This window comes from Phasianus colchicus, chromosome 1 (assembly GCF_987193195.1).
Source record: "Phasianus colchicus chromosome 1, bPhaCol1.hap1.1, whole genome shotgun sequence".
NCBI lineage: Eukaryota > Metazoa > Chordata > Aves > Galliformes > Phasianidae > Phasianus > Phasianus colchicus.
Genome location: NC_143436.1, coordinates 11,970,585 through 11,998,303, shown reverse-complemented (window position 1 = coordinate 11,998,303; position 27,719 = coordinate 11,970,585). Strand labels below are relative to the sequence as shown.

Here is a 27,719-nt window from a genome sequence, read left to right as displayed (position 1 = left end):
CCTTCAGAAATTAATGCTGATGCCACCACAGTTCAAATTGCTCATTTAAAATGAGATTTATTGTTGGAAATGAAGCCAGAAACCTTACCACTGGAAATCCATTATTTTCAGCAAAAACAAGGAATTAATCAAGTGAAGCATTACAGATCAGGCCATAATAGAAATCCAGAAAGTACAAATTATATCTTAGCCATGTGCTGGTTTAGGACAGCTCTCTGCACAGCTCTGGCTAAGGCTTCATGCACATGATTTTCAAAATGAAGCATAGAAAGACTGCCCTTTAGCTTGGCAAGTGTCTGTCAAGGTGCTACTGCATGAACTGAAGCCTCAAGGTGCTACTCCATGAACCGAAGCCTAATAATGACTCTTGAAATGTCTTCAATGGAAGGTGTTGTTTGTTTGTTTGTTTGTTTTTTTAAACATTATTTATCAAATTTCAAAAGTGAGTGTTGCTCCAAGACAAAATTCCAAAAATATGTTTAATATATTTAGAAAGAATGCCGGGTTTGTTTACCATAATTTTTTTTCTAGTTAAAGGCACAATAAATTAGGGGGAGCTGGATGGGAGCAGTTCTTCATTAGCAATTAATTTGCATAGATAATAGATCTCTGCATCAAAGTGTCACGAATGTGCTTTGCCCTGGGGACAGGGGCATTTCATCTGCTCTGCCCTGGTGGGAATGACAGCAGATGTCACTGGAAAGGTGCTCAGCTGAAGAACTATTAATTACTGTTTTGTTTTTTTAAGTCAAGTATTTAATTGTTAAAAAATGTTTCAGCTTGCCTTTATGGCATATGCAGAAACTGACAGTTACTGTAATATTTTTTTCTTTCTCAGAGATTCCAGAAACTTACCTGCTATCTGTCACCATCTTACTTTCCTGTCCCCCCAAAACTGGATAGCAGCATTTCACATATGTGCAGTTTTTTGGTGTGTGTCTCTCAGCAATTCTATCAAAACACTGCTATTAAACATCCAGATTTGCACTGCTCTTTGTCATATGACAGTTAAGTCTGGGAGTTTGGTTCTGTTAAGTTAGTGGAATGTCATTTATGTCATTTTTTGTTGTTAATGTAACATGAAAACATGAGTAGTGAATGGAAATTACCTGCTGGTGTTATGGCTTTCTTTTTTAAAGCTTTAAACATGCCAGTTACCTAGTAGCTGTTTGGTATTATCCTTTTAAGCCCTCTCACTGGAAAACACAGGGCACCAAAGTAGGAATTTCCTGACAGCTACTGATTACCTACCAAACATATTGATTGAGATAGGAATGTCCCTTTGATTCATATATCAGTCACTAGCATCTCTCTGGAGCAGACGCATGTTTTTCAATCTTCTTACGATGCACAGAAAGTCAGTGTAGTTTTGCAATGCTCCGGCTGTACCCAGGGCTTCAATTCACAACTAACAAAAGCCTAATTGTTATTGTTTCATTCCTACTGAGTTTTATTTCAGTCAGCAAGCAGGATGAAGTGAAGAAAGTGTACGGAACTGGACTACAAGTCAGGGAATGAATGGCTAGAAAAGCCCACAGTCTTTCAGATTTTCTTTGATTATTATATCTGTGACTGCATCAAAAACAAACCTGACATTCTGGGTGTCTGTGGCACAGGTTAGGTGACAATATATCTCCTTATCTTCTTTCCGTATGTTCAAGTCTAGGAATTGTTTCTTGATATAATTCCCAGCATCTTCAAATGTATTTAGTCCTAGTGGAAAAACAGAAGACACATAACATATCTATTCTGCCCATCCAAATTCAAATTGCAATTTCTCATTTTTTAAGTGAAATGCTAACAAGTGAGTAAGACACTGTTAAGGACTTTAGAAAGAAAGCAGAAAGTGAGACAAACAGGAGGAGAAAGGAGGGACCATAAATTCTGGGAGAATTAGATACATAATTTGCTGCTGTTTGGCAATACTTTGTTAGAGCAACTGCAGGTTTAAACGCTGGTACTGGGACTCAGTGGAGGTCCAGAGAAGGATGAGACATCTAGAAGCAGGCTGTAGTATGGGGACCCTGCTGGCTTCCATGTGTCTATGAAGGTACAGTGACATTGCTCCATGGATTCCAGCACAGTGTTTGATTCTCCCAATGAAGCAGTGGGCAATTTTGGGTCACTACATTGATAGATTCTCAAAAAAAGAAGTGAAGCAGGTCTTTATCAGGAAATCCACACAATCTTTCTTCCATTAATATAATTTATTGAAGTATGCTTTATTTCAAGCAATCCCTATCTGGAATACAGGAGGTTAATACTAAAATACTGGTAGCATTTGTTTTTATTCTGGCACTTTCTGGCACAGCTTCATGTATTCTCCTGCATTAGTTTGGAACAGCTGTCATTCTTTTTTTCCAGTAGATATCGTTGTGACATACAAAAAGAGGCAGAATTCCTTTACAGAAATGGTTTTCCAAGTGGGGACAAAAAATATTTGCGTGATAACCCATTGGCTTCCACTGAAATGTGAATTGTTTTCATTATATAAGACTTCAGCCATTTGAAACTTCTAGTTGTCTCAGATTCCTCTACTTGCCGTGGAGAAAAATAAGTGCCTACAGAGACAGCTGACCCCACCCTAAGTACTCTGAGTACGCGAGATGAATTCCAATATCTTTCCCTTTCCTGTCTTTTGATAAAAAAGGCTAGATGTTCAGGCAAGATACTTAGTCTTTAAATGGCTATCTGTAGGTGATCTGAATCAAAATCTCAATCATTTGAATGTATTTTCTTCTGAAAGCCCCAAACTTACCATTGTATTCAGGAAAGCAGATGTTCAGATGAACTTTTGCTATTTTCTCTTGAAAGAGGTCTTTTTTGTTTAGAAACAGCACGATGGAAGTGGTTGCAAAGCACCTGTGGTTGCAGATGCTGTTGAACAGCTGAAGACTTTCATGCATTCTGTTCTGTTGTGATGCAAAAGGTGAACATCAAATCTTAACCCATATGTAATTTTTACTGTAATATTCTTCACTGACAAGAACCCATACAGCATAATAGCCTTTAAATTGTTGTAAGGGAATGGGAACAATTCTGATAAGCCATCAGAGAATGCATTAGAACTAAGCAGCAGAAAGGATTGTTTCTTCTGACTCACCACTTCTTTATCTTCCACCAGAACCATGTCATAGGCACTGAGTGCAGCACAGAATATGATGCAGGTCACTCCCTCAAAGCAGTGAATCCACTTTTTTCTCTCTGATCGCTGTCCACCCACATCAAACATCCTGTGCAGGAAAAAAAAAACATGTACAATGCGAAGCACTAATTTATAAGGATGTAGTCACACTGCTTATTTGCAGAGTGCAACTAGAGAGGGATGACAATCAAACATCCATTTTGACAAAATAGACATTTGTTGGTCTGTTTCCATCTCAGCAGGAGAATTATGTATTATTTATGGCTTTATATGTAAAGGCTTAAATATCTGCACAAAGCAGACAGATATTCCTCTCTGTTGAGGAAGTTGGACTCTGCACAAGAGCTGAGGGCAGGACTTAGCTCTGCAGGCAAGGATTTTTCAGGACAGAATTCATACATGAAACGTTCACAAAAGACTCTTAGAACGTTGATCGTGTGTTTATAGAATTGCTTGTGATGAACAGACACGCTCACCAGTAAGGCATATGATTGGAAGCCAGACACTATTTGATCCACCAGTTATGCTTCACTGGCTGGTGTAATTTTATATTTAGTCATCAATTCATTGTCCTTGTGTGATCATTTAGGTACTGTATAACCAGCAGCCTGTGTTTATGTGTAGAGGTCTCTGCCTTATCCATCTCATTTAGTTACTATTTAAGCAGTAATTCATGGGGAACATAAATTTGTTGATTCACAGAGAGCAGAATGCAGAGTTGTCCTTCCCTGCATTATTTTACTCCAGCTTTTGCCATAAATTACTGCCTTTGGGTAGAACCATATAAAGCTTTTATGGACTTTTTGTATGGGTTCCAAAACTAACTGAGCGTATCTAGTTTCAAGCTTCAATACTATACAGTTTAGTGCCTAATACAGATGGACCTTCTGTCAAAATTAGTATTGCTTTTCTTAGCATTAGATTTCAAAATTACTACTTATATTTGCAGTTTTACAATGATAAGGAATTGGTCTTTCTCTTCACTATTTTTCTCTGTGCAAAATGAGCAATTTTCAAGTGCATTGGCAAGGAGAAACAAGTCTGATTCCTTGTGTGCATGATGATTTTTCCCTATTCAGTATGTTGCTGAATTTAAACTGTTAAACCTAATCCCCTCTTGCATTATCCATTCACTTAAGAAACTGTATTGGGTCTTACTCTTTGAATGTATCTCCTGCAGTATCTAAAATCAAACAATTCATTTTTTCTAGCAAAGAAAATTGATTCAGTATGAGAAAATCAAGTCAGTAGTAATCAGAGAAATTTATTACTTGGAACAGGTTTTTTTGTTTGTTTGTTTGTTTTTGTTTTTGTTTTTTTGCAATACATCAATCCTCTTTTCTTCACCATCAGCAATACATCTGATCGAAACAAAGTTTATTATCATTTTTTCATCCTTCTTCAAAGAAATGAAATCCTTCCCAATTCTAGTGATGAATGACTTGGTTAGCTGAGAAGCAATTTGAGAAAACAGTGTTTTTAGTACATTTCATCTCCTTGATCTCTGTGTGTCTACTAATGTGAATTATTAGGAAATCAGGAAGCTGTTTTGGAACAAGATTCTGTTAACAACAATGGCATTCTTCCAACCATATCTTCCCTGAGTTCAGTAGGCTAAACTGAGTGAGATCAACATAAACCATCTTGACTTTTGGTTATGATTGGTGCCCAAAAGTCAACTGCCACTTTGTGTCTTCCTTGGTTTTTGGTATGAAACTCTGAAATCAGAGACAAAAAAGGGAAAAAAAAGGGAAAAAAAGAAACTACAAAATTTAATCTTCGGTGAAGTTTTATGTTTGGTGAACCATATGTTATCATACAAATATGTACTCCCTTCCTGCAAGCTTTTAGCACATCATCCTGTGACTATTCATGAGAAGTCAAATTAAAATAGTAAAAGATCAACGCCAGAAGCAAAGCTTATGGACAGTTTTTATTTAACTAAGCTTAGCTTGTTTAGTTCTTTTCTTGTCAGTCCAGAACTTAACATGTAATGCTGAAGTCATGCCATAAGTGGTATATTTCTGATGTTAACTTATTCTTTTATCAAGATAGGTTCAGATAGTCTTGAAAGCTCTGCACTTTCCTAGCACTACTCATGGAGAATTGAGCCCCTCCAGGTATGAGACTAGTTGTGTATTCATTTGTGCCAGCAGTATGTACGGTGAGACCTGAAGGCTAAAATAAAGCTTGCCTGATTTCAGTGAGACTCCTCCTAGCACTTCAATGGATACTAAAGTAGGAGAGGACCTTTGGAGATCAGTCTCCTTTTAAAAATATTTCAGTGTGTTCTCGTTTCTGGAAATCAAAGTCAATTAAGGAAAGAAATAAAAGACAACAGGAAAGATAAATTATGTTAAAACAACAACATAATGACTAAGAAGATAGCAAATAAAAGCCACGCTTCCTGTGGAACTGCAGTACTATGATATTCAGACTTTTACAGCACAAAGTGTTTTCTGCCTCATTCAGTTCAGAAGAGGGTAAAAAACTTCAGTGAATAAGGCATCTGTTCATGATTTCTTTTTATCCATGTTTGGTTTGTGACCCCAAGCCTCTCTGAAGTACTTCAACTAAAACTCATTCTGAACACTGAAGTGTCCCTCCCTATATAGATGCTTCTATGCTGCTTATCAAACTAAGTGCAGAATCATCAGGATCTCCCAGCTGTTTCTCATTGCTCTGGCAATGCAAACTAGCTGTAACTGACTAGTTAAGATGGATTTATTGCTGCTCTGCATCCCTGTAGATGAACAAAACTCTCAGATTGTTTTGTAGTGACTTCATATTACTTAAGACTTAAATCCATCAATTAATTTACTCACATAATAGTATTGTGATGCAAAAAAGATGCTAAATGTAGACTGTGTGTGTGTGTGTTTTCATTGTCACTAGGAACCTCTCCCTTGTTTACAGGCGTTTAGATAGGAATCTTATTTTCAGTTGTGCTAAATTTCATCTTGACCTAGACACAATTCTAATATTTTATTCTGACTGGTAACATTCATTTCACAGGGGCTTGTAGTCTGATAATTTTGTTCTCCATCCTGATTTAATTGCTTTATCATGCATAAATTATGGTTGTAACTGTGTAGGTGCTCAGATTTCCAGTGTACACAGCAGTCTGAAATACATTAATCAGAGAGAAAAAGAGCAGTATGTTTATGACATTACACTATAGCATTAGGAGAAGGTTCTTCACTAGAGGGCAGTGGTCATGGAACAGGCTGCCCATGGCAGTGGGCACAGCCCCAGGCTGCCAGAGTTTGAGTTGCTTTTGGACAATGCTCTCAGATATAGAGTTTGATTTTTGGGTAGTGAATTTGATGACTGTTGTAGGTCCCTTCAACTTGTCCCATTCTATAATTTTATGAAGGCAGTTTCCAGAGGTGACCTTTTTATTGGTGATAATAATTTTCTTGTTTGTACATCTATTTTATGTCTTATTTGTACATGTAATTTCATCTCAGTTACATCAAAGCGCCTGTGTGGTTAAGTTAGATAGTTTGGGAGACATTTACTTGGCACAAAAGGAAAAAGTAAGCCTTCTGAAAAACGTAAAAAATATAATCCTACAACTGTCTCTATAGATGTTTTCTTGTCTAGTCTATGTTCCTTAATACACACTGTGACCTTTAAGCTAAGAATTAAATAGAATTCAATCCATAGAGAAAAGTGGGATTATAGAACACTGAAATAATCAAAATTCATTCAAATATATTCTATCATGGAATTATGTTTTTAGTTTGTTCACCAGGAGTAATCAAATCTGAGTATCTGAAGATGTCAATTATTTTCAGTCAAATTTCTTAGAGACATTAATTTTGAGGAATTTATTTTTTTCTGAACATTTTGCTTTTCAGCTTAAAAGAGAATGACGGCATGCATGGTAATACATAATTATCCATGGGACATATTATTTTTTTTGCCAACAGTAATGTATTCCATTGTTAAGAGCAGTTATTTCTGTTCTCAAAGTGAAAGGAGGAGAGTGAAAGGTTGAGAATGCATGCAAATTAGTAGTCATCAAATGTTTTGCATGCTGTTAAGGACTTTTAGTTAGGCAAATTTCATAAATGTCACAAGCAATTATTCAAATGGCAGAATACAAATAATGCTTTGAAAACACTTACATATGTAAAACGTCCTTTTAGAACCTGATATTCTGAGATCTCCTAATAACAGTCCATTATATACTTAAAGTTGGAGTGCTGATACTAAAATATCTTCTTTGGCACTTACAAAAAGAAGATTCAAGAATATAACAACTGGATTAGTAATAATAAATGACTTTGAATAAAAAATACCTCAAAAAGGTAAAACCACACAAGCCTGACAAATGCATCTTTTGTACCTGAAGTTCAAATCCTTGAAGGAAAACTGTGTCTCAATAATCCCAGTTGTTTTCACTCGGGAGTGCAAAACATCTTGCTCACTAGGCACGTAGTCAGGCATTGCTAGCCTATCCAAATCATTGAGGTAACTAAGGAGAGTAAAAAGAAAAGGTGATTGGTGTGTTCAAAGGGTGAACCAAGCATTCACTAGTCCATTCATATTGAACTCCTAAATATTTTCTGTAAATTACATGCTTAAATACTATTGTTTTTTATACAATCTTTATCCACAATCTAGATTTTAAAAATATTACATATATTAAATGTCATTAATTTAGTTGTATATAATAAACATCTTTCTGAGAATTGAAGGTCAAGGAAATCCATGTTTTTCTCTGGGATGCTGAAAAACATCTTGTCAGGAAAGGGGTTTTGTCCATTTGACTTCAGTAAATGGAAATTAGAACCACAGGGGAAGAAACACTGCATCTTCATAACAGACTGACTAGAAATATTGTAGCATATCAAACCATTCTCTTGTAATGCTATCTTCCTTCCCAAGTAAAAGAGAAGGCAGAAGAGTTTGGAGTAATTCACAGTTGGGGGCCAGTTTCTACCTAGTTAGGGGTTTGTTTGACAAGTTTACAAGAGGAGGATGCGTGACATTTAAAAATAAATATTTTGTAATAAAAAACAGATGTTTCAACCAAGCTGAGAACCCATGAGGTTAACAGTCTCAAAGCTACCTGGAAAAGAGTGGATTATCAAGTTTTCTGTCTAGCACACGGAGTTAAAATTAGCATGAAATGAGAATCTGAACCAGATCTTTGAAGCCAGTTCTTGGCCTTCTCCCAGCCTTTCTCCTTTCTCTTCCAGGGAGAAGAAACTTTTTACAAATGGCTGGAGTCTATAAATCTTACTGACTGATCTAGGAAGCAATGCACGGTGGTTTTTGTTCAACAAAAGGAAAAGAAGAGGTGATATGCGAGTAATTTCTTGACTACTAATCTTTCTAGCTACTGACACTCAAATAATGAAGTAAAATAAAAGCAAGAAACCACATAACAACAGTTGAAACACTTTAAAGCTCTTACGCTGTCTCACTTGGCACTTTCTTTCTGTAGTGTGTATCTTATCTCTGGCAAAGAAAACACAGACTCTCTAATGTTTGTTAGTGTTCATATATATATATATATATATATATATATATATATTTACTACAGTACAATCTGCCCAGCATGAAGCTTTGCTGTTCATCTTAACCAGAAAACTACCAAAACAAACCTCATAGCTTGTCATTCTTGTCTGCAATATTTAACACATTTGTAAGTAAAAACAAAAACAAAGCCACTTCTGTATATATATTTATTGTAAAGATATGGTAGTGTATGGTCATAAAGACCATAAAATTCAGCTGATCCAAGTGCAATTGCAAGTTAATTATCTAATTAATAGAGCAAGAGACATCTTTGGATTCTTCCCACTGCTGTAAATAGCCCCAGAAGGGCACTTCTGGCCAATTCTTCAATGGCAGAATGGAGAGCTGGCCAGTAGATTAGTCTAAATGCCAAATCAGGCTCATGTTAGCACAATGTTTTCTGTGTATGGGTGCCTTGCTGAAATGGTCTGAAGATAAGAATACCATATATATATATATATTATGATATATCCCTTCTCGTATATAAAATTGGCGAGTTATTACTAACCAGAATCTGACCGTGCCTTTTTCTGCCAGGTGGAAGTAACACCTCAAGCAGTTTCCCTGTGCGAGTGCCTTTATCCAGCAGGAGGAGCTGCGGGAGCAGCAAAGGCTCAAGCTGCAGCTCTTGGAACGGACCTGAGCTGGAACAGCACTCTTCTCCAGGTCTAGGGGCAGATTTCTGCACTCCAGGTCAATCTTCTGACAATCATCTGACAATCACTGTGCAATCATCTATGCAATCGTCTAAGTCCATAGAGGATTGCTGATCCCCAGCTGGATCCTGATCCTCCGTGAAGTCGGAGCTGAGCAGCACTAGTCTCTGTTTATGTGCCTGCCACCCCCCAGATCTCAGAAAGTGAACTGGAGCCATCAGGCATCACAGACCGAGATGGATGCTGAGATGCTAACAGCCCAGGGACCACCAGGGCACGCAGCCAGATTCCTTTAAAGGAAATGTATGGTTTTTGCTGGACTTATGTTTAGCTGCTTGAAATCTTGAATGTATTAAAGTGCAACTTCAGGTAAAGCCTAGGCTGTTTCAATTCACTTTGTCCTTCATTTTGTCAATTTTAGAATTACCTAGAGGCAACAGACATTTTTAAAAACAAAAAGTTAAGAAGACTCACAGAATTGAGCTATTTAGTTTTGCTTGCTTTTCCTTGGTTGAATGTCTCAGATACATTATTAACAAATCAGCAAAAGCCTCATTCTTTCTTAGGTTAATGAGCAATAATTTTCATGGATTACACTTGTGGAAAAGTTCTAATTGCAGGGACCCCGTGCTGTTGCAGTAACAGCCAGGTGCCCAGCACCCTCAGGTTGTGTCACTTACTAGGCTGCTGAGTCATTGAGCTCGTACTCTGATGCCCTTGCAAAGCATGCCTGGATCCCACCATCTTTCCACAGCTGTTGGATGAGTTCAACCAGCTCAGAAGACATGTTGCTATCATCCAGATTTGTTTCCATGTCACGGAGTTTCCTTTCATCTTCCTAAGAAGAAATTTCAGTAAATATTCTGCAGACATACTGTACCCACTTTCTGGGTGTGCTTGGTTTGCAGGGAATTGCAGTGTCAGGGAAATTTCTCATTTTCATAGTTTTTTCCACATAACTGTGCTCACTTTCGTATCCTTTTACAAGTTCACTTTCCATTAGTTAGTGCAAAAGTTAGACTCAAATTGTGAGTCTACGGAGTTTTTTGCTTTTTACTGTTTTCTTTTATTCATACATGAGAGTTTCATCTCTCTTTAGGTGTTCGCAGAATGTCCAATTTTGAAGGAAGGCTTTTATTTTAAGACAGAAAAGCAAATCAGCTAAAATTCAATGTAAAAAAGTAAGCATATTATGTGACTATATTAGGACAGAAATATATAGTTAATATAATTATGAAGATATTTGGGAGAAAAATTTTCTAGTTCTACAACATGATGAGAAAGGAGGCAAAGGGAGTATATTTTTCCCTAGGAGAAGAAGAAACCTGAAAAATTCCAAATATTTTGTATGCATTTTCTAAATTCTTCCTTTTGCAGTAATTCCAAAAAGTCTTCACGCCATCTGTTACATTAAAAATATTTCTTTTCAGTAATGAATGCACTAAAAATAAAGAAGAAATGAGTAAAATAGAGTCAAGCAGTGGGCAATTATAGACCATAATTCCTTCCAAACTGTAGACAACTGAAGCAACTTGCAGTCAACAACTGCAAAAGTAAAACTGAATTCTGACAGACCCTATTTTGTCAGGGAGTATGTTTTATTCAAAGGTGGAAAACATCTTCACAGTAATTTATAACAAATCATTTTAGGGATGTGACATATTTTTTACATTTCACTGGAAGTTGCAGTCTGTAGAAATGTTGTGAAAATCAGAGACTGATCAAAAGAAAAAGCAGGTTTTATAAAATAGTGGTAAAATTAAGTTAACGTGCAGGTATAATATAACATGCCCCATCCCTGGAGGCATTCAAGGCCAGGCTGAATGTGGCTGTGTGCAGCCTGGTCTAGTGGTTGGTGACCCTGCACATAGCAGGGGGGATGAAACTAGATGATCATTGTAGTCCTTTTCAACCCAGGGCATTCTATGATTCTATGATATAAGGTGGAAAAAGAGAAACTTAGTTTTGTTTAAAAGAAAAAAAGAGAACAGTACCATTGTCCTTGTACTTTCAAAAACCCCACAAACAAACAGCTCCATTCTACAGCCCCATCCTACAGGTCAGTGCTGTGATCAGCAGACCTGACTCATCATTTCTTGTGTATGCAGCTTCATTTGTCTTCAGGGCTGCTGTCTGGAGTGCACACATGTTCACCTTCAAGATAAGAATTGGCAAGTTCTTACCTTGATGATATCACATATCATTTAATGTTTATAACTGTTCTCCTGCAGTGCTGAAACTGTTGGTTCAGTAATGCATAACGAGAAGCTTTGAGCTTATTGGTTATTATGCAAAAGGTGGCAACGGTGGATTTTATTTCTTACGTCGAAAAGGAAGATAGCAGCAAACAGAGTCTATCATAGCCCTGGTTTATATAATGTTTAGTTTGTCTTTGCTACTTTGTCTCTGCACTGCTTTCAGCGCTCAAGATAAGCTCAGTCATTGGTGCCTCAATGACTTTAGTCAGATAATTCTGGACCAGAACTCAGCAAGAACAAAGTCCAACAGAAATCAAGCTTTATATCTAAACAGGTCAAACTTATCTTTTTGTAACAATTTCACAGAAAAAGCAAGCTAGTTTTGCATTTGGAAGAAGGGATAATGATAATGTTTAGTAAATGTGAGTGAAATTTCCAGAATCTTTGAAACTTAGAGCCAGATTGCTCTTCTGTGATTCTGAGGGAGTAGAAACAAGGGACTGCAAATGCCTTATACAGATGTAGTTGACTAAAGGCCTGCTCTGCCAATGACAGTGAAAATAACAGTGGACTTACTGTGCTGTAAGTGATAAACTCACTCTATCTGTATTTTCTGCATTTGGTTTGTATGATGCTAAGAAAGGAACTGTGCCTATTTAACAAAATTTTTAAAAAAGTTTTAAAAATCAATTATTGGTTCTCCAATCTGTGAAATCCCTTGGAAATAATTTCTATGAAGTTAGCATAGATTTTTGGAAGAAGCTTTATAGGATCTGCTTGCAGTGATTCTTCTAACTTCAATTTTGTTAAAATAAATGCATGCAAAGGAAAAAAAATAAAAGTTTTATATCTCTTTTGCACAGCAGTAGTCCACAAATGAGTATTTGTCAAACTAGCTTTGGGCTTTCATATTTTCATTTTATTGTTGAAAATTGAATCTTTATGTTGCTGCTTACAGCGTGGACTGCAATAGTCTCCTAGGAGCAAGCAGTGGATATTTGGTGTATGTTCATTTCTGAGAAGCTGCTACATGGTCAACTCATGAAACAGTGACTTCTGCATAAAGGAACAAGTAATTCCAGCAAATTCTCAACTTGGATACTGTACAGAAAGCTTCATAGTTTAATAATAAATAGTTAATAATAATATCTGTAACTAGCTATTTGTTCTGTGAGAAGAAAACCCTGGAAAAAAAGGACGAAGTAAGATTGGTCCAGACAACCTAAGGACATTCACCAAACATGTGTCTAATATGGACAAAAGTTAAGTAAAAGTAAAGCATAAATTCAAAATTTTCTTCTTTTCCAACACTTATGTCTTGATATAGTTTAGACACACTGTTTTTGAATCCAGCATGGATTTACCAAGAGCAAAGTTAACAAAACTAACTTGTTTGCCTTCTACAGTAAAATTTGGTTTGTGAATAAAAGGAGAAGCAGAGGATGTTGCATATATTGGTTTTAGCAAGGCCTTTGACATCTTTGCTCATAATGCTCTTATAACCACATGGAACTGAAGAAATGATCAAGAAGGTTGGTAGAAAATTTATTTGATCATCCTTCCTGTTTGGGGCCCCAGGCTTGGACACAGTACTCCATCTGGAGCCTCACAAAGGCAGAATAGAGGAGGACAGTCACCTCCCCTGCACTGCTGGCCACCCCTCTTCCCATGGAATCCAGGATACCATAGAGGGCTGCAGGTCAGACGAATGATGAGTAAACATGTATGAAGTTCCCAGAAAGTTTGGATAAATAGAGAAAGAGGCTGAATTATGGAACATGGACAGAACTTATCTCAAGTATAGATTTCAGATATAGGTTTTATAAGGTTGGTTTGACTTAGGCCTGTAGACTGGCAGATGCATCCTCATGCAGTGCCTATTACATGTGTCTGTTACAATTGAGACTGGGACATACTGAAGCATATTCACATGGTCCTATAATCTGTATGCTGATTTAGGGCCCTTTTACATTTATTTGCATGGTTTGTGAACATAAACTCTTAAAAGAATAAAAGAAGAAAGTGTTTTTTTTTAAATTTGTCAAATGATCATACATTTTTTAGTAACCTCTGAATCATTTGTTTATCAGTTTTTAGGTCAAACTGCCATATGTCATTGTAATGAGATACAGGCTTCTGGAAAGGCGAGCTCCTTTCAAATAAGCAGACGTAATTCCTTCTAAGATGAATCTTTTGGGAATGTGCAGAATTTTCTGAAATTGGAACCAATTGACATTCTGACAGACTTTCGAGAAATTCACAGCAAGATATGAATTTCTAACATCATACTAATCATTGCCCTAGGAAGAAAAGTATGTATTTTCCTTTTAGCTCTTTTCCTAAAAATTCTGCAAGATTGACAGAAGACTGCAGGTCTTCTTACTGTAAATAAGTGGGCATTGTCAGTTTACTTGCCAAAAGAAGCCCAAAGTTTTCTGATGTGGAACCAACATACTGAACAGAAGTACGGTATTACAGAATCACAGAATCACAGAATGACCAGGGTTGGAAGGGACCTCAAGGATCATGAATCTCCAACCCCCAAGCCACATGCAGGGCCACCAACCTCCCCATTTAATGCTAGACAAGGCTGTCCAGGGCCCCATCCAATCTGGCCTTGAACACCTCCAGGGACCGGGCATCCACAACCTCTCTGGGCAGCCTGTTCCAGCACCTCACCACTCTCTCTGTAAAGAACTTCCCCCTGACATCCAACCTAAATCTCCCCTCCCTCAACTTAAAACCATTTCCCCTTGTCCTGCAATTGCTAGCCTTTGCTCGAGGGCACAAAAGAGGGAATTGAGTTTCTGCAATTTTTTGTCTCTCTAATCAAATTTCTGATCAAAACTACTTCCTGATGACTTCATGAATCCTATTTAAAGTCTCCTCATAAAGTCCACAAGGCACTGAAATCAGTATTACAGGCTCCTTTAAAGAGGTTGGACAATCTGGAATGTATTGTTTTTCCTCAGTATTCTTGTGTATAGGACTGCAAACCACACAAATCAAACTCCACTTCTCTGCAGTGTCAATGTGTAGTGTTTCTTCTGTACACTGTGGAGGTCTCTGCCCCAGGAGCAAGACAAAACTGAAGTATTCCCAATAGGTCTACATCACATTTCCTATTGTTAAAAGGGAAATAGTTATCACATTTCCCAGTATCAATAAACAAGTGCCTAAAGAGACAATAAAAGGTTTTTTTTTCTTCTTCTTTTTTTTTCTTACGTATTTTAATATAAGGACATCTTGTTGAATCTGTAACACAAACAGTACTTATTTTTCCCTACTGTAAAGCAGATACTAACCTCTCTTGCTTTACTGTCATATTACAATAAAATGAATAATGAACTCTTTTTCTTTGTTCTATTAGAATCTATTGTTATTTCAAAAGAATGTATTTTAATACCTACTTAAAGACAAAGAACTTCATACTCACAATTCTAGCTGGGTTTTCATAACTGATCCCTAACTTAGTCATTGCTTTCACGATAGACAGGATAGACTGCACTGTGTTACTGTAAATGATAGGTCGGAACTCCATGCGTTCTTGGTATGTGAAACCATCTTTATGGATGATCCTGGAGTAAAAACAAACAAACAAAAAAGTGTGCAGGTTGCATTAAAAACAAAACACAAGAAAAGTTGGATCAGATTTTTTTTTGTTTTGTTTTGTGTGAAAAAGAACTGAATCCATCTGGCTCATGGAGAAGCATTTATCAATGGTTAATCTGCCTATTCTGGTGGAATGGATTAACAGTGGTTTCTATAATGACACAAAGCAAGGTTTTAACTTCCCAGTTTTAGTGAATAGGTAACCTATGACTCAACATAAATTAATGCTGTATGCCTCCAGTACAGATCCCCAGCCCACTCCTATGGAGTCAAAGGTGCATAGCTGGACTTAGATCTCAAGTATTTTACTATTAGAATCTGCACTATTAGACTGGGGCTCTTACATTGCTTGTTTAGTCACTACTGTTTTTAACTCGAATCTCATCTGAGCGGGAAAATAAATGTAATTAAATTTCTGCACTGCAAGATACTTCTCAAGAAAAAAAAAAAACACACATATTTCTTTGTGCATTAATTACAACTTCCAGTTCATGAAATATATCAGTATTATTATCTATAATATCTTTGGGAAGATATGTGTTATTCAGGAGAATTTGCCCTATATTGTAAAGGTCAAGGAACTTTAACTGTCAAATTCAATTCTTCAATTAATATGATTCTGAGAGAGGGATTGTAATTTCATAACGTTCCCTGACTGAACTATGGTGTGGGGTTAAAATTCTCCAAGATCAGTGTGCAGACTGTGTCTTGATGGAAAAAAAAAAAAAAAGATTAGTTCACTTGGGGAGTTTGATACAGCTCGATGGTGGTGTAGTGGATTGGGGATGGCCCAAGCCATGGCCTGTGTACAAAGCACCATTTAGCCCAGAGCTCCCCGCTGCTGAGGCTGGCCTCCTTTAATGAGTCAGATCACCTTAAAATCAAAATTCTTTGAACTCTCATCACAAAATACAGAACATTGTATTTAAGCATATTTTCTCCACCTTTCCACTTGCTACCTGTGAAAGTAGGTGCTTTTCCATAACAAAATACAAAGCAGCTGAAACTTGAAGCACATGAGCTTGATTTGACTGCTTTGAGCCTCTCACAGTAGTGCCCAGAACAGGATGTGTGGGGAAGATGAGTGTTTTGCCTGTGGCTGCAAAAATCCAGGATAAGAGTGAAGGCAAGAGCTTAATGCAGTCTCCAAATGACTATTTGATATGTTGTTTTCATGCTTTCCTTTGAAGAACAAAGAGAGGAAGAACATTTAAGATCTTGAAATAAAACAAGAATATGTAATTACAGAACAAAACCTTGTTTTTGCTCAAGGCTTTTTATGTGCTATTTTTTTTCCTATGTATATGTATTTATGTCCTCTGGCAGAAGATATGTTAGCCAGCCTTTTAAATCAGTGGTGAAGTTTGCTGCTTTTATTAAACATCCATCATTCTTAAGAAAGGATTTTAAAACAAGGTGACATCTTGTATAGCCAGAAAAAGGTTTGTATCGAACAGAAAATCTTCCTTGGATAAAATATACAACCTATGAAAAATACATGCAGGAAGCTGAATCTGTGAAGTGTTTTTTTCTAGTCATAATATCTAGCTTATGTTCCTAAAGGAAGAAAGATTTAAATCTCCACATTTTTTTTTTTTTAATTTTTATTATTACTATTATTATTATTTTCACACAAGGTGGGTTTCTTACCAGATTGGTGGCATGGGTTCAGTCTCAGCAGGCTTGATGAGTTACCAGATAAATTTTTTTCTTCCTTTTTGTTTACTGGACTGTTATAGTTTTGAGACTTACAAAATAGATTTGCACTGAAAATTCAAGGCAAAGCACAGAAATTTGGTTTTAAACAAGTTATCTCACACGTTGGAAATGTGAGAGTCAGAAATGAGGGGATTCAGAAAAGCATTTTTATTTGTCCTTTTAGTTTTGCTCTATAACTGTCCTAGCTTTCTGGGGGGGCTTGTAACATATTTATATTTGGAGCATCAGAAGATATTGTGCAAAGCTAAGTGGAATGATTTAACTTTGATTGAAATCTTCACTCTGGGAAGAATAAGGTTTAGGAATTAGAAAATTATATTAATAGAGGTAAAATAAATCTAATTTCAGTGTGAATTTGTATTTTCAGCAAAATGACTCCCTATGTAAGTATTTATCAGTCTTCTCTAGAAAATGTTATATTTAACCAAAAAATCAACTTTTCCTAAACTTTAAATTTTCCCTTTTTAGGAAAAAAAAAATTGGTTATGACAGAAAGTTACCATTTTGTGTGAAAAGTGATAATTTTCATCAACATTTTTATTGGAAAATAGTTCATATTTGTGCTCATATATGTGCAAATCTTTAAGTAACTTAGCTTTGTCATTTCACCTCTCTTTGAAGCTGTTTAGGGTTATCTGCTTTATTAATGTGTTCAGTTCAGAGGAACATCTTCAATCCTCTCCTGCTTTGTGAAGTTTTCAGCCCAATACGTTTCAATGGTTTATTGCATAGTGAGCGTTTCCTAACTGCAACACTAAACAAAAATGAGGTCATCCACCACTGAACTGGGACAAAAAATAATTAGGCAACTACTGAATGCATGGTATTAAATCAATCCAATTAGAAAATGAGGTGCTTAAGTAGTAGCAAATTGGTTTTATGGTATAACAGTTTTTACTTCACTTTTTAAAATATGTTGGTGAAGATATGGAACACTGAGGAAGATGAAGCATTTAGGAAAACTTAAAGTAGAAATAATATTTCTGATTCAGTAAAACATTTTTTTCTTTCTTACACAGGAAGAGAGTGGGGTCATGACTTAATAATTACAATGCCTGTATAATTGTTTTCTATACTAGGGCTACTCTGAAAGTAATGCTTTCTATTTTATGGTGTTGGCTCATGATGTCGAAGGCAAATGTTGGTGGTATAGAGGTTGAATCTTTCCACCAGTATTCTTTCACAGCTTTTTTGCTGTGTGACAGATGACAGCAGAGGGGCAGTCTGACAAAATGGCATCTGACATGGAAGTGTGTATGAAGAAAAGGTGTAGAACTGAATTCCTCCATGTAGAAAAAATAGCACTCATTGACATTCATCGATATTTGCTGAATGTTTATGGAGAAATAACACTATTGACTTCAGTCTGTGTGGCATCATGTACAAGTTGAACAATTTTCTACCACAAATATTCTTGCAGTAGATTTATGCACTGTCACAATTCTTCCATACCAGTTAATCCAAATTTGAACAGTGATTTCTGTATTTGGGCTTGTACAGTCTATTTTCCTCCCTTTTGGTTATAGTATGATTACCTTGTGATTGCTAAAAGCAGTGTTCTCATTTGTTCTTATTCATGCTAGATAGTGGGTAGCAGCTCACTGTATGGGTTGACAACTAAATATTTTCTCATCTGAACTGTGAAAGACCTGAGAACAATCGTTCTGACCACTCGCAGGATCTAGAATAAAAACATGGAAACCAACAGTGTTCTATGGAATTCAGTTTGGAAAAACAATGATGGAGCACTATTTTTATATAATGTGAATACTTCAATATTTTCGTTTGATATACAGTGAAATAAAATGAAGTTAATACGGACTAAATTAAAATTGAGCAAAGGGAGATGGTTGACATCATGTGAAATTAAACTGTGGAACTACTTGCCATTGAATAATGCACATGTTTACATTGGTTCAAAGAGATTCAGGAGAAACCAGGTATGAAGTAACTGAGAGCTTTTAAGCACAATGATACCATCTCTGGTTCTCTGCTTCAGGATGCTGCCTAACTCACAGATCACCAGATACCAGCAGGATATTCAGTGAAAGTATTACAATGTGCTTCCATATTTGGTCTGATAATCTTCTGGAAACATCCTCCAGTAGATACTGGAGGAGATAGGATACTAGGTTAGGTGGATCTGTTATGGCCCATTGTTTTATATCTCTGTGATCTCACCGCAGTGCCGTAACTCCTACTAAAGGCAATTTTGAAGCTTCCCTGCTCTTCAGCAAGAAGATGTGCATGATTTGAGCAGACTGGATTACCAGTCCAGCTGTGTGCCTTAGTCACTTTGTCTTTATGTGGTTGAATAAAAACTTGATTTTAATGATATTTCTTTGCATATTATTCAAATAAGCATAAATATTGTATTAAGGCATTAGCTAGATGACTTATGCTACAAATACCAATTTCAACAACTGATATGAATATTCGTGTACTTACTTCATTTGCTTTACAATAGTGCTCTTTCCTGACTCTCCAGCACCTGCAGAAGGGAAATATTAAGATGTGATTGATACATAAATAAGTAGCAAGTATTAAAAATATCACTCTGGAACAGAATTTTGTATCTATGAGGAGCAATACAGATGTTCCAGATCCCCATTGCACTAACTATAGCCCTCTCCAGTAATTTAAAATGATGAAATCCTGGAGAAAGCATTAATTCTGAAAAAGGAAAGGAATTCCTTAAAAAGAAAGGAACATGCAGTCAATAAAAGCAAAAACATAGTCTCTTCAATCATTAAATAAATAAGGATTTTATTTTGATTGTGTGACCATCAGCTGGGTATGTGTGCAAAAAGAGATGGAAAAAGCTCCAGCTCCAGCTCAACAGTGTGTTCTTCATTACATGATTTGTAGCTTCTCATCTAATGTGTTTCATGACTTTTATAAGCCAAACCCTCCAGTGTGTTCAAACTACTGGAAAAGTGGCATATCTGTGTGGTTTATCTCATGATGCAGAGGAAGCACATGAACAAATGTCTTGATAGTGCTACATTGACTGTCCCATGTTCTACTGCTGCAAGAGGGAAGCCTACCACGTAGCCATGTGCCATGTAGCAGATACAGCTTGGGAATGGTTCCGCAATAAAACTCCACAGCTGTCAGGGAGATGCAGGCTCTTGGTTGCACAGATATTTTTTAGAAGTGGGATTAACTTTTGGTTAGAGTACTCTGATGAATTTGGCCTTCTCATCTCATGCAAAGTTGGTAATCACAATAGAAACCTTTCCATTGGAAATCAGTGTGAGTTTAACTGATTTTAATTTCTGTCAGTGAGATTGGTGGGGGAACAGGACTTGAACACACCTGCCAAACAAGGCTTAGATTTTTAAAGCACTTAAAGAGGGGATTTAATTTTGCACATGAATCCTTGGGACAAGATTCATCATTACTCTCCTTTTTTCAGGTTATCATTTACTTTATTGGACAGCGTTGAATACTTTTGACAAAAGAGGAAACCTGAGACAAAATGACTGTAATTAGGGACTTCTCAATGAATGGAACAAACAAGATAATTTCCCAAACAGATTTTGTAAGTCTAATAACATTTAAATGACAGAGAATAATTTACTCAATTAATTTACTCAAGGCAGCAAATCATACGCAAAACATTTTCTAATGCACACAATTGGAACAGCAGAAAGTGTGAGAGAAAAACATCAAGCCTATGCAAAATGATCTGATGCTGCCATCTGCCACAGTTTGAACAAAATGCAAATTTGCTATGGATCATTTTTTATGTCTTCAGTTCCTCTCTGAAGAACCTGGTAAAAACCTATTGGTGAGACAGCATTTGCTGCACTTTCTGTTCCTACATTCATCTCATGGAAAGATCACAGAATCACAGAATTGTAAGGGCTGGAAGGGACCTCCAGAGATCATCGAATCCAGCGCCCTGCAAAGCAGGCCCCATGCAGCAGTCTGCACAGGTGGGCCTTGAATATCTTCAGAAAGGGAGAATCCTCAACCTCCCTGGGCAGCCTGTTAAGGGTGATCTGTCACCCTTACTGTGAAGAAGTTCCTTTGCATATTGGTGTCAGGAAGCATAACATAGAAATGAAGTTCTCTTCCAGATCTGGAAGACAATGTTAAAATAGAGTAGGGCAATAATTTATATCTTACAGAAGCATTTATTTACCTCTGTTCATCTCTAATTTCATAGAATCATAGAATCATAGTATGGTTGGGATTTGAAGGGACCTTGGAGACCATGAAGTTCCAACTCCTTGCTATAGGTAGGGACACCCCCCTCTAGACCAGATTTGTCACAGCCCCATCCAGCCTGGCATTGAATGCTCCCAGTAAGGAGGCATCCACAACTTCAGTGGACAACCTGTTCCAGTGTCTCTCACCACCCTCACATTAAAGAATTTCTTCCTAATATCAAGTCTAAATCTACCCTCTTTCAGCTTAAAACCATTTCATCTTGTACTGTTGCTACCTACCCTTATAAAAAGTCCCTTCCCAGTTTTCCTGTAGGCCTCTTCAGGTACTGCAAAGCTGATATACGTTCTCCTCGGAGCCCCAGGCAAAGAGAGAGCCCCTCATAAGGGAGGTGCTCCAGCCCACTGAAACAACAAATGACTCTCAGACATTGGCTTTTCTCTGGAGTATTTTTTCATCGTAGCAGTATTTGTACCCGAGGAGATGGTCCAGAAACAATATACTTTGCACCTGCTTCCTCTCTTCCTTCCCCTTCCTGTACAGCCTGCTCCTCAGGATGGGAGTGCAGGGCCAGAGCTGCATTTCAATGCACTGCAGGATCTTCTCCTCATGCAAACAACAGCAAAAGCACTGGGTAGCCCCTGCAAGATTGCAGGGGGAGCTGAGGGTAGCTTTCCTTTAGGAAGTGGTGTAGAGGGAAATTGTAATCTAGCCCAAATTTTCTACTTAAAATAGTAGGGCTTAGGCTGAAGTCAGTCTTGTCTTAAAGCTTGGAAAGTTTAATTGGCTTTTGAATAACAATCTGCAAAGATCTGTGAAGGTATCTGCCTGATGGACAAGTAACATGCCATTGCCTGTATTTTGCATTTGACATACAGTTAATTTCAAATTTATGTTTGATTTCTATATCTCTATTTGGATGCCAGGTTTCCTGGAGATGAATAAAAATATGGAAAATAAAGGCAGAAATATCCCAGTCAGTGCCTGAAATTCTTGCTGTGCTCTTGGGAGCCAAAAAATATTCGCTGTGTCCTGGTGTGTGCTACATCTTCTTTCAGCACTATTCTGAACAAACAGTCTGTAACTGCCTTTCTTCTTCGCTGGGATGTTTTGAACTCGACCTCCCAAGTCCGATACTGATCTGTGCTTTTGGACTCACTGCGGCTTCAGGGAAGACTCAAAAAGAAGAGCATTGTGGTATGGCTGAAAGCACGGAGCTGCTGCACAACCTCACCCAGCAGCATGACACGATTTTTCCTCTGCTCCAGGAAGGCTCAGCCTCTACAGTGCACAGAAGTATACATATAGATCAGGAATTGAGAAAAAAAGGTGCCTTGAAAGTCAAGGATACTTGCCTGAATTCAAAGTAGAGCTAAAACCAAGACCTTGGCTGCATCCTGACTCCCTCTACTTTCCTATGCAGAATTTCACAGAATCACAGACTGGTCAAGATGTGAAGGACCTCTGGGTCCATCTGCTACAGCTTCTGCCTAAGCAGGGACACTCACAGCAGGGTGCCTAGGGCCATGTCCTGGAGACTTGTGGAGATCTCCAAGGAAATGACTGGACAGCTGTTGCAGTGCTCTGTCACCTGCACAGTAATGATGTACTTCCTGGAGTTCAGATAGAATGTTCTTTGTTACAGTTTCTGCCTATTGCCTCTTGCCCCGTCACGGGGCACCACTGAAAGAGTTGGTTCTGTCCTCTTTGCCCCCTCCCTTCAGATATTTATGGACACTGATGAGATTCCTTCGAGTTTCCTCCAGGCTGCACAGTCCTAGCTAGCTTCTTCAGACTTTTTTTCACAGGAGAGGTTCTTCAGTCCCTTTGTCATCATCATTGGTGCTACAATGGATTCTTTCCAGTATGCCCATGTCTCTCTTGCACTGGAAAGCCTCAACAAAGCCAATACTCTGCCTAATGAAGTCCACCCTTCTTGGCAGCAAGGGTGCACTGCTGGCTCTTGTCCAACTTGGTGTCCACCAGCAGCTCCAGGTCTTTTTCTGCAGAGCTGCTTTCCATCTCATGTCCCCAGCATGTCCTGGTGCCCGAAGTTGTTTCTCCTCAGATGCAGGACTTTACAGTTCTTGTTCATGAACTTTGTGAGGTTCCTATCAACACATTTATTCAGCATGTCACTGTCCCTCTGGATGATAATACAATCCTCTGCCATATCAGCCACTCCTCTTGTTTTTTGTGTCATAAAAAAAATTGCTGAGGGTACACTCTGTGCCATTGCACAGATCATTAATGACTGTGCTTTGTTTGAATATTTATGGATACCATGGAGAGTAACAAATCCCTTTCAAGATTAACATCTGTTGAGCTGCTGAAGTTTTTTTTTTTGTTTGTTTGTTTGTTTTTTTAAATATATTATGCTTCTTTTCTGTATTAAAAGAAATAGCTGTTATCTCTTTACAGTTATTATTTATGTGATAATAAAGGTTTGGTTTAGGAAATTTTCCAGAAGGAAAGGTAAGAAAATAAAAAGTATTACCACCTGAATATTTTGTTTGAAATTTGTCACAGAAGCCACTGACTTTCATGTGAAATGGCAAAAAACAGGGAAAGAAAATCCTCAAATTAAGATCAGAACATGTCTCACCTCTGCCTGAGCCTTATCTGTGGTGCTTAGAGCTCTCAAAATCACAGCTTTCTGATCTTCTTACCACACTGAGGAAATTTATGCACAGAAGGAAAACTGGTAAAGAGATCTAAGTTCTTAATTAGCCCTCTTCTGTCTCAATGGTATAAAGTTCTTAAATGTCTTCCCCACTCATCTCCCCAAAAGTAAAAAAATAAATGAACCATTGTCTTCCAGTCAACAGGATTATTGTTCTCAAAGTCTTTGCTTTCAGAACAGTTACTGATAGCAGCAATTTTAACCTGTCCTCAGAACTATGGTAATTGTGAAGGATTTGATTCATTTTAATTGTCCATACTTTGAAACTCTGTATTCAGACCCACTATCAGAGACCTCCTGTATTCAATGGAGACAAATATTTGTGTCTAAAACTAAAAAAAAAATCACTGGACTTTTCATCACCCCGAGGTAGATTAAATACTCTAAAAACGAGTACTTCCAAGTGAGATGGGGGTGACCAGCACTCACCACTGGAAACTCTCCTGAACTAATAAATTTCAAAGTTGTAATCAACTTCAAAGTTGTAATAGTTGTCTAATCTACAAGTGAGTTCTTCTTTCTGTGAAATGTCACTGTTGCATATCTGATACTGTGAGTACCAGCTGTTGTGGTGTGCTTTGCAATTTACACACAAATTACAGGCTGGCCTACAAAGTACATAAACTTCAGGCAATGTGGTACAAGGCTTGACCATATCTATTTCCTGAAGCAAAAGAAATGAAGCTTTCATCCTAGAGTTCTGGTATGATTTTTAAAGTATAAATACGCAGAGAGTAAATTTCTGGCAAGGATGGCTTTGAAAGCACAGCAGCATTTAGCAGAGAGGGTTTAGACCTCTTGGCTCCTAGGCATCTACTCAAGAACATGATAAAGGGACATCATTTTTCTATTGCTTCCTCTGTGTGTGTGTGTTTTTTAAACAGCAAATTATCAGCTCTGTGTACAGAATGTGTTTGCTGAGATTACGGAACATGATACAAACAACTGCATTGTCTTTAGTTTCTGTATGTCATTCAATTTGTATAAAATGATGTATCAGAGGACACAGCAAGCTCTTGGCCTGGTCATGGCTCTTTCTCAGAGACATCTCTTTGCAATCTACCCACATCTTAACACAGGGGGCAAGTCCCCCACTCTTTCTGCCCTGCCTATCCCTTCTAAAAAGCTTGTAGAAATCAATCTTAGTATTCCAGTTGTCATTTGTCCCACCAGATTTCCATGATTGCAATTAGGTTTTCTAATTGCAACACGATTTCCATCTCCTCTTGCTTATTACCCATGTTGCGTGCATTGGTGTGTAGGCACTCCAGCTTCTTGGGGGAACCTCCCAAATTCCTCTGGGACAAATCAGAAGTTCTCCCATTCTTCCTGAAGTGACAGTGCTCCCTGGTTCTTTTCAGTCACTCAGCACTATATTCCCTTCCCCCATCAAATCTAGCTAATCTAGTTTAAAGTTCTGGTGATAAGACCAGATAGCTGGCTTTCCTGTTCACCAGCTGGCTATGGAAAAGTAGATGTGGTGCCCCTTATACACACTGCTTCAGCAGATATTCAGCAGAAACTTTCACTCTAACTTTGTACTAGATTGAAAACAGGCCTAAGTTTTATTCACCTCAGTTTTTTTTTAAGACCGTGTAAGTGCAGGTTGTTAACTGTCTGTCTGTCTGTCTGTCTATCTATCTATTTATTCATCAAGTGTTTGGTTCACAGAATCACAGAATCACAGAATCACAGAATGTCCAGGGTTGGAAGGGACTTCAAGGATCATGAATCTTCAACCCCCCTGCCACATGCAGGGCCACCAGCCTCCACATTTTAAAAAAGACCAGGCTGCCCAGGGCCCCATCCAATCTGGCCTTGAACACCTCCAGGGATGGGGCATCCACAACCTCTCTGGGCAGCCTGTTCCAGCACCTCACCACTCTCTCTGTAAAGAACTTCCCCTTGACGTCCAACCTAAATCTCCCTTCCCTCAACTTAAAACCATTTCCCCTTGTCCTGCAGTCATCTACCCTTTCAAAGAGTTGATTCCCCTCATGTTTATAGGCTCCCTTTAGGTATTAAAAGGCTGCAATGAGGTCACCCCACAGCCTTCTTTTCTCCAGGTTGAACAAGCCCAGCTCCTTCAGCCTGTCCTCATAGGGGAGGTGCCCCAGTCCCCTGATCATCTTTGTGGCCCTCCTCTGGACCCTCTCCAACAGCTCCCTGTCTTTTCTGTACTGGGGACTCTACACTTGGACGCAGTATTCCAGATGGGGCCTCACAAGAGTAGGTTCCTTGTGGTCTAGATCCTAACAGCTCTCCAGGAGAAAAGCCTTTCCAAAACAGCACCCACACAAATTTGAATTTTTATTTTGTGTATTACGAATAAAAGTAGATAACGTAGAAATACATACTATAGAGAAAACTTTGGTAAAAATGTATCAAGTTCAGATGGCTGTCTTGTTTCATGAATAGAATGTGAATAGTTGAAAATGAAAAATGTCACACTTGAATTAAATTGAAATCTTTTTCATATAGCTTGCAACTGATCTCAGAGCATTTTACTAACAGAATTGTAATGCCGATATATTAATAATGTCAAAAATATAAAGACTATATATATAGGAAAACTTTCTGTGTTAGTGTTCTTAATATTAAATACATATTTTCTAGTAGTAAGTTTGTGTCCACTGTAAGACAGCCTACAGTATGAGTGCCAAGGTTTGAAGATCAAAATATATCATCAAGCTGCTTATCTTGCAAATTTTTCTTTATTCTCTAAATTCCTCTTAAAGACCTAATGTATTTCCTTTCTGGATCAGTGTTGGTCAGAGGTAGGATGCTGGAATAAATGGACTTTCAATTAATTTTTCTTAATAATATAACAAAATTATTGAAACTTTATGAAAGTTTAAATATGATACTGGTTTTGACTATCTTGAGTTTCATTCAGCAGGACCAATATTTTTTATATTATTTTTAATAACATTATTTCATTTTACTAACTTCTATTCTGCTATCTGCATTTTTACACATTAAAAAAAAAGCCCTTCTAAGGGCTTCTGTAAAAATGCAGTGGAACAGTTTGGAAAACAATAAATTTCAATAAGTGATAACACGTGACAATTTTCTATTTAACCATTTGTATCACTTAATCCTGCTGTAAATGAATGCATATAGTATCATACAAAAAGTCTGTATTACATTCTGCATAATTAAACATCAGAACATTTATTCTAAAAGCAAGTTCTCATTTCTCAAATCTTTACATTCTAAAAGATTTATACAATTTTAAGTTGCATACTTAGAATCACAGAATGGCTTAGGTTGGAAGGGACCTTAAAATATATATATTCATCTCTCGTCCTGTAGTTACATGATAATTTTCAGCCCATTCCTTGTGTCTTAGTTGTTGGCTTCATACATATCTACAACCAGAAAGTATGCTGTACTTGTGTTACAGGACAATTTTCTTCCAGTAAATTAGTAAATTCAGAGAAATTCACTGTGCTAAAATTTTAGAGCAAAATAACACATCAGTGGAAGAATATTATCAACAATTTTTATTTTATTTACCCAACAGCAGTAGTTTGACTGTCCTGGCTTCCCTCTCTGCGTCTTCCTGGAGTTTCTTTTCCAATTCTCTGGATCTCTTGGCTGACTCCTTGCTCTCAGAACTGGCTCCACCACCCATCTTGGGGTGTTCTCAATCCTTTCTTTGTCCCAACTGATTTACTTCTAGATAGACCAGTTGCTTTTATTACAGAAGGCCAATAGCTTGTTCTTTGAGAAAATCTAAAAATCCTGTTCAAACCCTGTGCTCAGCTTTCAAATCAAGTTGTCTGTTTACATGTGTCATATGATCTGAAGACACTATAGTCAAGGATTTACATAGAGACATAAAACGTACTGTTGTAATGTCATAGATTCAAAATGATCTATTCAAAAATAAAAGCAAGGTCTGGATGGTTCTCTGTCCTTGTTTGGATGGGATACAGCCTTACCCATTTCAAAGCAATATGCAGAATATCTTCAAACGAAAAAAAGTTGGGAGT

The 27,719-nt window shown here is 37.5% G+C and overlaps 1 protein-coding gene and 1 long non-coding RNA gene across 3 annotated transcripts in view; one reads left to right on the top strand and one right to left on the bottom strand.

Annotated features, from left to right (window-relative positions):
- The window catches only part of LOC149919396 (uncharacterized), an 83,891-nt gene extending 74,136 nt beyond the window's left edge, over positions 1-9,755 (top strand). Inside the window, exons 2-3 of the long non-coding RNA XR_016464187.1 lie at positions 8,356-8,456; positions 9,215-9,755. This is a non-coding gene — a long non-coding RNA (uncharacterized LOC149919396). The remainder of the gene's footprint in view (positions 1-8,355; positions 8,457-9,214) is intronic.
- GNAT3 (G protein subunit alpha transducin 3) lies at positions 1,523-27,358 on the bottom strand. Of its 2 annotated transcripts, none has more exons than XM_031604794.1 (8): positions 27,241-27,358; positions 19,311-19,353; positions 14,968-15,109; positions 10,014-10,171; positions 7,500-7,628; positions 3,104-3,233; positions 2,759-2,912; positions 1,523-1,713 (listed from the first exon to the last, which is right to left on the bottom strand). In XM_031604794.1, exons 1-8 carry the CDS (start codon positions 27,356-27,358, stop codon positions 1,523-1,525), a joined length of 1,065 nt encoding a protein of 354 aa, XP_031460654.1. The 2 variants fall into 2 exon arrangements, with proteins under 2 accessions (XP_031460654.1, XP_089991525.1); XM_090135399.1 differs by lacking the exon at positions 27,241-27,358 and adding an exon at positions 22,273-22,282.
- Positions 27,359-27,719: the final 361 nt, after the last annotated feature.

What these genes read in the sequence shown, in the direction of transcription:
- GNAT3 (XM_031604794.1), bottom strand. Translation starts at nt 27,358, where the DNA reads ATGGGTGGTGGAGCCAGTTCTGAGAGCAAGGAGTCAGCCAAGAGATCC. An exon ending in ACTATTGTAAAGCAAATGAA is followed by an intron (nt 15,110 to 19,310) that starts GTAAGTACACGA and finishes TTTTTACTCCAG; the next exon opens with GATCATCCATAAAGATGGTT. An exon ending in TTCAAGGATTTGAACTTCAG is followed by an intron (nt 3,234 to 7,499) that starts GTACAAAAGATG and finishes TTTCCTGCACAG; the next exon opens with GATGTTTGATGTGGGTGGAC.